At 26.8% G+C, this 9,141-nt stretch overlaps 2 protein-coding genes across 2 annotated transcripts; both read left to right on the top strand.

Moving 5' to 3' along the window:
• The first annotated feature begins 10 nt into the window (after positions 1-10).
• LOC127278243 (DNA replication licensing factor Mcm6) lies at positions 11-4,037 on the top strand. Its single transcript, XM_051299851.1, has 11 exons — positions 11-160; positions 390-533; positions 615-879; positions 949-1,151; positions 1,253-1,451; positions 1,519-2,049; positions 2,146-2,451; positions 2,565-2,892; positions 3,199-3,291; positions 3,380-3,510; positions 3,644-4,037. Exons 1-11 carry the CDS (start codon positions 69-71, stop codon positions 3,770-3,772), a joined length of 2,421 nt encoding a protein of 806 aa, XP_051155808.1. The 5' UTR covers positions 11-68; the 3' UTR covers positions 3,773-4,037.
• Positions 4,038-4,163: 126 nt separating this feature from the next.
• LOC127278371 (urea transporter 1-like) lies at positions 4,164-8,857 on the top strand. The gene is made up of 9 exons (XM_051300079.1): positions 4,164-4,466; positions 5,670-5,795; positions 5,877-5,996; positions 6,116-6,267; positions 6,372-6,519; positions 7,777-7,860; positions 7,936-8,083; positions 8,402-8,586; positions 8,757-8,857. The coding sequence occupies exons 1-9, from the start codon at positions 4,434-4,436 to the stop codon at positions 8,772-8,774; spliced, it is 1,014 nt and encodes a 337-aa protein (XP_051156036.1). The 5' UTR covers positions 4,164-4,433; the 3' UTR covers positions 8,775-8,857.
• Positions 8,858-9,141: the final 284 nt, after the last annotated feature.

The following is a 9,141-nucleotide window of genomic DNA, read 5'->3' as shown; positions in this document are numbered from 1 at the left end:
CCTGTTGCATGTCAATTATTTTGTTTAATTCTTGTGATTATTGTATTATTAATTTTTAGTTAACAATTATGGATTTAGGAGATACTCAACCTGGTCAAATACATGTACGTGATGAAATTGGCGTTCAGTGTCAAAAATTATTTCAAGATTTCTTACAAGAGTGAGTATGAGTTTTACATTTTATTCCGTCTTTTATTTTTTTTTTTGGCATTAAATATTTTGTAATTTTACATTTATGAATAATTTTATCGCTCTTTAATTAATGAAACAGAAGAATTTGAATACTTTTAATTTATTGATAAAATTACAAGAAAATTTGTATGATAAAATGATTTTCATAATTTAGAGAGGTTATAATAGTGTAATTAATATTTTTTCTGTACATATAGATTCAAGGAAGAAGGTGAAATAAAATATAGAAAATTAACGGAGGAATTAGTGAGTCCAGAAAGAAGTACTTTGGAAGTTTCCTTTGAAGATGTAGAAAGTTACAATCAAACTCTTTCTACGACTATTATCGAAGAATATTACAGGTATTCAAATAATTATAATAGAAATATATCTAATTTTAATTATAACTTCTGGAATAATATTAATAAAATTAAATTTTACAGAGTGTATCCCTTTTTGTGTAAAGCAATTGAAAATTATCTCAAAGATTTGGTGAAATTAAAAAAAGAAAAAGAATGTTACGTGAGTCTTGTTGATGTACCAACCAGACACAAATTAAGAGAATTAACAACAACGAAAATTGGAACTTTAATTCGTATATCAGGCCAGGTTGTACGAACTCATCCAGTTCATCCTGAATTAATTAGTGGCACTTTTGTTTGTGTCGATTGTAATGCAATTATTAAAAATGTCGAACAGCAATTTAAGGTGAGTATAAAAAAAGACAAATTTTTATTACTTTTAACATTTTTATATGAAAAAAATAAAATATTACAGTTTACGAATCCGACGATCTGTCAAAATCCAGTTTGCAATAATCGTCGTCGTTTTATGCTTGATACGGACGCTTCACTTTTTGTTGATTTTCAAAAAGTTCGTATTCAAGAAACACAAGCTGAACTACCTAGAGGATGTATACCACGTTCAATGGAAATTATTCTTCGAGGAGAAACTGTTGAAACAATTCAAGCTGGCGACAGGTATGTAATTTTAAAAAAATAAATAAAATATTTATTTAATGAAGAAATTAATTTAAAAAGAATGAGAAAGTATTTTTTAATAATAATTCTTTAAATTTCAGATACGATTTCACAGGAACGTTGATTGTTGTACCTGATGTTGGTGCACTTTCATTTCCAGGAGCAAAAGCTGAAATCACTGGTAACAACAAAAACTTTGACGAAGGCGATGGTGTCAGGGGACTTAAAGCTCTTGGTGTTAGAGATTTAAATTATAGAATGGCTTTTCTTGCTTGCAGTATCGCTGCAACTAGTCTTAGGGTGAGAAAATAAAATACTGAATTATTAAAAAAAAATAGTTCCAATTTTATTTAAATTACATTTACAGTTTGGTGGCACAGAAATGGCAATGGAAGACATTACTCAGGAGACTATAAAAAAACAAATGACAGAATCTGAATGGAATAAAGTTTATGAAATGAGTCATGACAGAAATCTCTATCAGAATTTAGTTACAAGTTTATTTCCCTCAATTCATGGCAATGAGGAAGTTAAGAAAGGTATTACTCTAATGTTATTTGGTGGTGTTCCAAAAACAACAGTGGAAAAAACAACACTGAGAGGCGATATCAATTGTTGTATTGTTGGCGATCCCAGTACAGCGAAATCACAACTTTTAAAACAAGTCGCTGATATATCACCAAGAGCAATTTATACTTCCGGTAAAGCATCAACAGCGGCGGGTTTAACTGCAGCTGTGGTAAGGGATGAGGAATCTTCTGATTTTGTCATTGAAGCCGGTGCATTGATGTTGGCTGACAATGGAATTTGTTGTATTGACGAGTTCGATAAAATGGATCCAAAAGATCAAGTCGCCATTCACGAGGCTATGGAACAGCAAACTATTTCTCTCGCCAAGGTTCGTTAATTTAACAAAAAAAAAAATTTTATTTGATAAAATATTGTTCATTTTTTATTTTGATTTTTATTTACTGTTTTTGTTTTTTTTTTCCAGGCCGGAGTCAGAGCGACTTTAAACGCTCGAACATCGATTCTCGCTGCTGCCAATCCGATTGGCGGTCGTTATGATAGACAAAAATCTCTACAACAAAATGTTCAATTAACTGCGCCTATTATGTCTCGATTTGATCTCTTCTTCATTTTGGTTGACGAATGTAATGAATTGGTTGACAATGCAATTGCCAAAAAAATTGTCGATTTACACAGTAATATTACTGCCACCATTGATACGCCTTATACACAGGAAGAAATTCTTCGTTATATTAATTTTGCAAAGCACTTTAAACCAATCATCAGCAAGGTAAACATCGAATTTTATATTGTAAATTAATTTCTTTTTAAAATTAACAAATTAAATTTAATTGTAATTTATTTGATTTACACAAAAGTGAAATAAAATTTAATGATATTTAGGAAGCGGGTGAACTCTTGGTTAAGACTTATACAGTACTCAGACAACGAGAAGGACTTAGTTCAGGAAAATCTACCTGGAGAGTTACTGTACGTCAATTAGAGAGCTTGATTCGATTGTCCGAGGCTTTTGCTAAATTGGAATGTATGGATGACGTCACTGTGAAACACGTAGAGGAAGCTCGTCGACTTTTGAGCAAAAGTATTGTCCGTGTAGAACAACCAGACATTGATCTTGAAAATGAAAGAGAAGAAGAGCCAATGAATGTTGATCCATCAACAGAACAAGAAAATGGTGTTCATGACGATCAAGAGAATGATAATCAACCAGGTATGTGGGAATTTTTTTTTAAAGCAAGAAAAGTCGCTTTTTGGAAAAGGTTTTTATAATTTTTCACGAAATTTGGTGCCAAAGTATTTGGTTTTCATTTATAAAATTATATTTGTGTCTATTTTTATTATTAAGAGAGATAAATTGAAAAAATTATTTTTAAATTTGTCTCCAAAAAATGGAAATTCGTTGAAAATAGCTAAATTCTTTCTTTATGAGAATGTAAGTTTAGAATATTTTACATTTTTTTTATGCATTTCTCGAAAAAAATGTTTTTTTTTCTGAAAGGAAATATTTGTTCTATAGAACCGCCAAAGAAGAAAATAACACTGTCGTACGAGGATTATAAGAGAATTTCAAATATATTGATTCTTCATATGAAACGAATTGAAGAAGAAGGTACGTTTTTTATTTGAAAAATATTTTTAATTGCAAATTTTGTTTTCATATGAAATTTAGAATTTAATTTACATTATTTTTACAAAAGGTCACGGTATCAAGAGATCGGAATTGGTTCTTTGGTATATTGATCAGGTACAGGAAGAACTTGAAACTGAAGAAGATATATTGAGCCGAAAGGCGTTAATTGAAAAAATCATTGATAGATTGACCTACACTGTACGTATTCTTGTAATTGATCAACTAAAATGTATTTTATTTTTTTATATATATATTTTTTTTATATTAAAAATTGTTACAGTATTAAATTTAAATTTAAAATTAATTAAAGGAAGAATTTTTCATTTTGCAGGATCAAATTATCATTCCGTTGCGAGAAGGTGAATTAAAAGGCAAAGGAAAAGAAAAAGAAAGCGACGATGCTGATGATGAAAACGATAAAGAGCTTGTTGTACATCCTAATTATTGTGTAGATATGTAAAATTTCTTAAATAATATTTGAACTAGATCTGAAGCGTAAAAGACAATGAAATTCTCAATCATCAGTTCATTTATTATTCAAAATTTCGAAAAGTAATCAGAAATGCGTCGATGTTTTTTGTGAACATATTTTATACTATTTTTATATACAAGACGACAAAAAAAAATCGTTCGACAAATATTTCAAGAAAAACTGATTCTTGAATATTTATTATAACAATTTGTTAAACGGTATTTTTTTCAGTAAATTAAAGACTCACATTTTTTACAATATTTTGATTAGTTATTTAAAAAAATCATTGTCTTCTTTTTGTTTACAGGAAAGAAATTTGATTTCCCTTTTTTTATTTATAGAAAGTTTGAAGACGTTTTTCAGTGGAGGAAGAAAAAAAAAGTGTATAAAGTGATCTATTGTAATTTGTTAAAACACTTTTACTATAACATGAAGTTATTAACATCTATACGCGATTAAATTGTTTGATTATAGAGTTCATTCTAACGAGGAGTAAAGGTGAGATGATGCTTTGATGGAGAGGCGTATGTTAGAAGAATGTTGAACCGTTTAAGAATTGTTTCTCAGTGCTTATGTGATAGTGACAAGATCAACTTAATCGTAAAGGATCAAGATCCCATTAACCCAATGGCATTTAGTTTTAAGCATCATGGAGGAAGTTCAAACGACAATTAGAATTCAAGTAATGTAATTACTATCATTTAAAATATAAATAAACGATTTAATAAAAAATAACAAACATTTATCTTTACTATATTTTTTAAAAGAATTGATTTTGAAAATTATGATTGTTTCGATAAATTTTTGTGATTTTTTTTTATCGTTTAATTTATAAACATTTATTTCAATAGTAGTTTATTTTTATTAACTTAAATTTATATTTATTAGTACAAATTTTTTTTTTACAATTTTTTTTTCATCGAACATTATTCATAATTATGACAAAAGCAAAAAAATGATAATTAGTAATTTTCCGTTAAAAGTAAAGTGATAAAAAATATTTTCACAATATATGAAAACTATTTCACTTGCGTCATTATATGTTAAAATACAATGTAAAAAAACTATTTTCAGAAACAAGTATTTATAATCTAAAATAGTTGTTTAGATCGAATGTCTTGATATTAATCAACAAATGTGAATTACCATGACAATGAAATTGTTTTTTAAATATGAAATTCACGTGGTACTTAAGAGGAAATTTTTTTAAATTTCTTATCAAAATTGAATATTGTCATTATGACACTTCACGACAATTATGCACATTGTAAATTTGCTTAGTTTGTTTTTTGTCGAATGATTTGACAAAACTTTGCAATAAATAATTGTCTTTTTTGGTGATATGAATATTTTTTGAACATAATTTCCTCTGCAACAATGGTAAGTTCCAATTTATTAAATTACAATCAAATTTTTTAAAATAAAAATAATTGATTTTTTTATAAAGATTATTGGTAAATTAGATTTGTCTATTAAATTTTGAGCAAAAATTTTTATTGATTAGAGAAAAATGAAAAAAAAAAGAATTCTTATTACACGAGACCTTTAATTTGCCCTTTAATTTAGAAAAGTGGCGATTGCTAAATTGGCTTCTCCTTTAATTTAAAAAGCGTTTCTCTGTGTGATATAAATTTCAGTCTTTATAAAGCTTCACCTCGTGAACCTTAAAGCCAAACGAATCGCTATTAAATTAATTGATTTCAAAGTTTTTAATTAAAGAATGCTTTTCGCTTTTTTTTAAGCGGTAAAAATGCAAAATTCACTTGAAAGTCTTCTTCAAACAATTTTTTGATTTCTTTTCTCGTTTGTTGTTTATTAGAATTTCATTATACCATTCGTTTTTAATTTATTTAATTTTATTTTAAAATTAATGAATTTATTTTAGCAAGAACAAGGATGGTTTGTTTTTGGTGGTGACTTTGCGCTTCTTAAAGAATTTTTATCGAATAAGAGAACGAAATTATGGATTCCTTTGCAGCTCCTTGATTCTTTGTTGCGGGGTTTTGGAGCGGTAAAGATTACATTTTTTTCTTTAATTAATTTAATTAAAGAATTTGTAAAATTTTTTATACATTTTTTTTTTATTTTACAGGTCGCATTTGCAAATAATCCAATAAGTGGTTTATTTATTGTTATTGCTTTAGCTGTGAATTCACCAGGAATATTAATTTTCAGTGCTACCACAGGACTTTTAGGATTATTATTCTCTATAGTAAATATAAAAATTAAAGAATATTTTAAAACTAAACTTAAAAAAATTTAATATCTCAATTAATTTAAAATATTCTTTGCGTTGAATTAAAAGCTTTATAATTTTGTTTTCTTTTTGAGTTAATTGGAGAACCAGCGAGAAAAATTGAAAATGGTCTCACTGTATTCAATCCTTTACTTGTGGGAGCATTGGCTTATGTATTTATTCCTAAACTATACGGACCATTTGACGCCTTTTGTTTATTATTTCTATTTTTCAGTACAATATTTAGGTGAGAAATTTTCATTTATCAATTAATTTATTTTTTCTGTTTTTACAGAAAATAAAGGTTTTATTAGTTTTTTTAAAATTAATTTTGCAAAATTAATTTTACAGTGTTTATCTAACAAGATCGATAGGAATTGGAAAATTACCATGCTTAACGTATCCATTCGTTATAACGGAATTAATGTTATTATTTATTCTTAAACATCACAGTGGTGGATTTAGATTTGAAGAAGGATTTTCAATAAATGCAACAATTGTGAGTTAAATTTTGATTAAATTAAAAATTTGTTAAATTTTTAGCAATGTTAAAGCATTTACTTTTTTTCATTTAGAGAAAAAAGAATTCCGAGTCAATAATTACTTACCTATCTTTTTTTTAATCATCAATAGGATTTACAATAAATGATAATTAATTGTTTGAAAGTCTTGTAAAGTTAATTAATTAACTGAATAATTAATTACTGGATAAGAAATAATTATATAAAATTTTTAATTATATTTATTGTAAAAACTTTCATTTTATATATATATATATATGTATATGGAAACCTTGACTGTTTGAAATCTATTCATGAAAAGAGAGATTCACGAGATATTAACACATTCGTTTTGTGAAATGATGCGGAATATCACAGTGATTGGATGAATTTAGGTCAGTTAAAAACTCAAAGGTTCTCTTTTCTCAAATTAGAAAAAGTAATCGCTTGAAAATTTCATATGTTTGAATGAAATTCTTTTTCTTGAGTTTTTTTTTTTTTTTTATTTAAATAAAACTATTGCGAACTATATCAGAAGAATAAAAAAAACTTGAAATGTTTAGATATAAAATTTGAATAAGTGATTTATTTGTAAATTGCAATATTGAAATTTAACTGAACGTTAAGCATTGATTTCATTATCATATCTTGTTTTGTATTTTTTTAAAAAAGTGTTGTGTTTTAATAAGAAAAAAAAGGAAATCTGATTTATATCTGGTAAAATAAATCGAATTTTAGTAATATTGATTTACTAATTTTAATTATTGTATTAATGAATTTTTATTACAGTACTATTAATTGATTCGGTACTTTTTTTTTAATTTTCCGCGCTTTTATTATGTTTGTTATTGGAATCGAGATCATAAAGTCGTTATATACACGTGCCATTATACATTGAATATACATGTCCTCTTGTTAGGCATTCAAAGCATGTGTGGAGTTTCAATTTTAATTATTGGCTATTAAGTCTTAAGCATGATCGTTAAATTACAGCAGATGTTCTTGAATCGAGTTTTGTAGGCAACAGTTTAATTTAATTATACTTTTCAATAGCTGGAATTTTATTTTCATTCACCTATTGCAAATTTTCAATTTAAAAAAAAAAATAATAAAAAATGAATTGTTAGTTTCTATCTTTTTTTGTGAGAAGATATTTTATTGATTTACTTTTGTTGAATTTTTGGCGTATAAAATGTGAATTTTTTTTTTTTAAACCTACAATGGAAAATGGGTACAGGCTTTTGATTCTGTTTTAGAACAATGGAACAAGCAACATGACAATAGATGACACGGGTACTATTGTTGGAAAAGAGGATACTGTCAGCCCAGACTGGGGAATGGTAAGGACGATATGTAAGCGATAATTTCCAATATCCCAAGCCAAACTATAAAGTCTCTCGAATGTTACTCTTTAGTTATTCCGCGGTGTTGTGACGTCGGCATCCCAGGTGTTTGCGGTCGATGATGTAGCTGTTGGTTCAGTCGTTTATCTCGCAATTTTAATTTATTCACCAATCACAACTGTCTTTTCATTAGTTGGTGCTTTAATTTCCAGCCTTTTGGGTAAATTTCATTTTTCTTCTGTTTTTCTAAAAAAAAATTTTCCCTCTTTGTCACATATTTAGATGATAAGTCTAAAAATAACATACATTCATAAATGAAAAATATAATTTCTATTTTTGTTTTTAATTTGAAAACACGTAAATCAAAAAGTCTGTTTGGATGAATTCCAAATAAAGTTCGCAATATTTCAATTGTTCAGGAACTGTTGATTCAGAACAGTATTAAAATTACTGTTTTTTTAATCATATTAATGTGTAAATTAATTTTTATTCAAGAAAAAAATATTACTTATAAAAAATATTGATTGATTTTTCTTAGGTTTACAACTTAATGTACCGTACGAATTAATTTATTCAGGCGTTTGGGGATTTAATGGAATTTTAACTGGAGCTGCATTAGGAGGACATTTTCTAATAATTAATCATTATTCATGTATGGCGACAATTGTTGCAATAGCTTTCACTTCTATTTTGCAATACATTATTTACAATATTTTAAATGAGGTATTTAACATTTTATATTAGAATTTTTTTTCAATTGAATTGTTTTTTTTTCCTTTTATTTTTGAAGGAAAAAATAATTGAAATTTTTTTCTGAACTATTCTATTGTTTCTCTTTTTTTTTAAATAATAAAAATGAATTTATTGATTTCAGTTCCAATTTCCATTTCTAGCGATACCTTTCGTTTTAACAACGTGGTTGTTTTTATGTCTGGCAAATTCGACGGAAGATACATTCATTTATTGTCAACATCGGTCTTATCCAGAAAAACAACGTCAGGATTTTTATCGAAGTCGAGCTAGTCAAAAGGAGAGAGAGGTGAGTAATTATAAATTTTTATTAACTTACGATTAATAAGAAATTGATTATTGTTAATTAAATTTTTTACAGATCGATGACGAATACGATCCGGAACCATTGATAAATGATGGGAAAGCAATAGTAATTGCTTCGTAAATTCGGACACTATTTTTTTCAAAATCTTCAAGCAGTTTCGATATAAAAAGTTAGTAAAAATTTTAATCTTTATTTATTTATTAGGGGGGGGGAACAAATAT

Source organism: Leptopilina boulardi, unplaced genomic scaffold, assembly GCF_019393585.1.
Source record: "Leptopilina boulardi isolate dan_hultmark-lab unplaced genomic scaffold, ZJU_Lbou_2.1 LbouV2_112, whole genome shotgun sequence".
NCBI classification, from domain to species: Eukaryota; Metazoa; Arthropoda; class Insecta; order Hymenoptera; family Figitidae; genus Leptopilina; species Leptopilina boulardi.
Note: the sequence above shows the minus strand (reverse complement) of the source record. Positions and strands in the feature narration are given on the sequence as shown.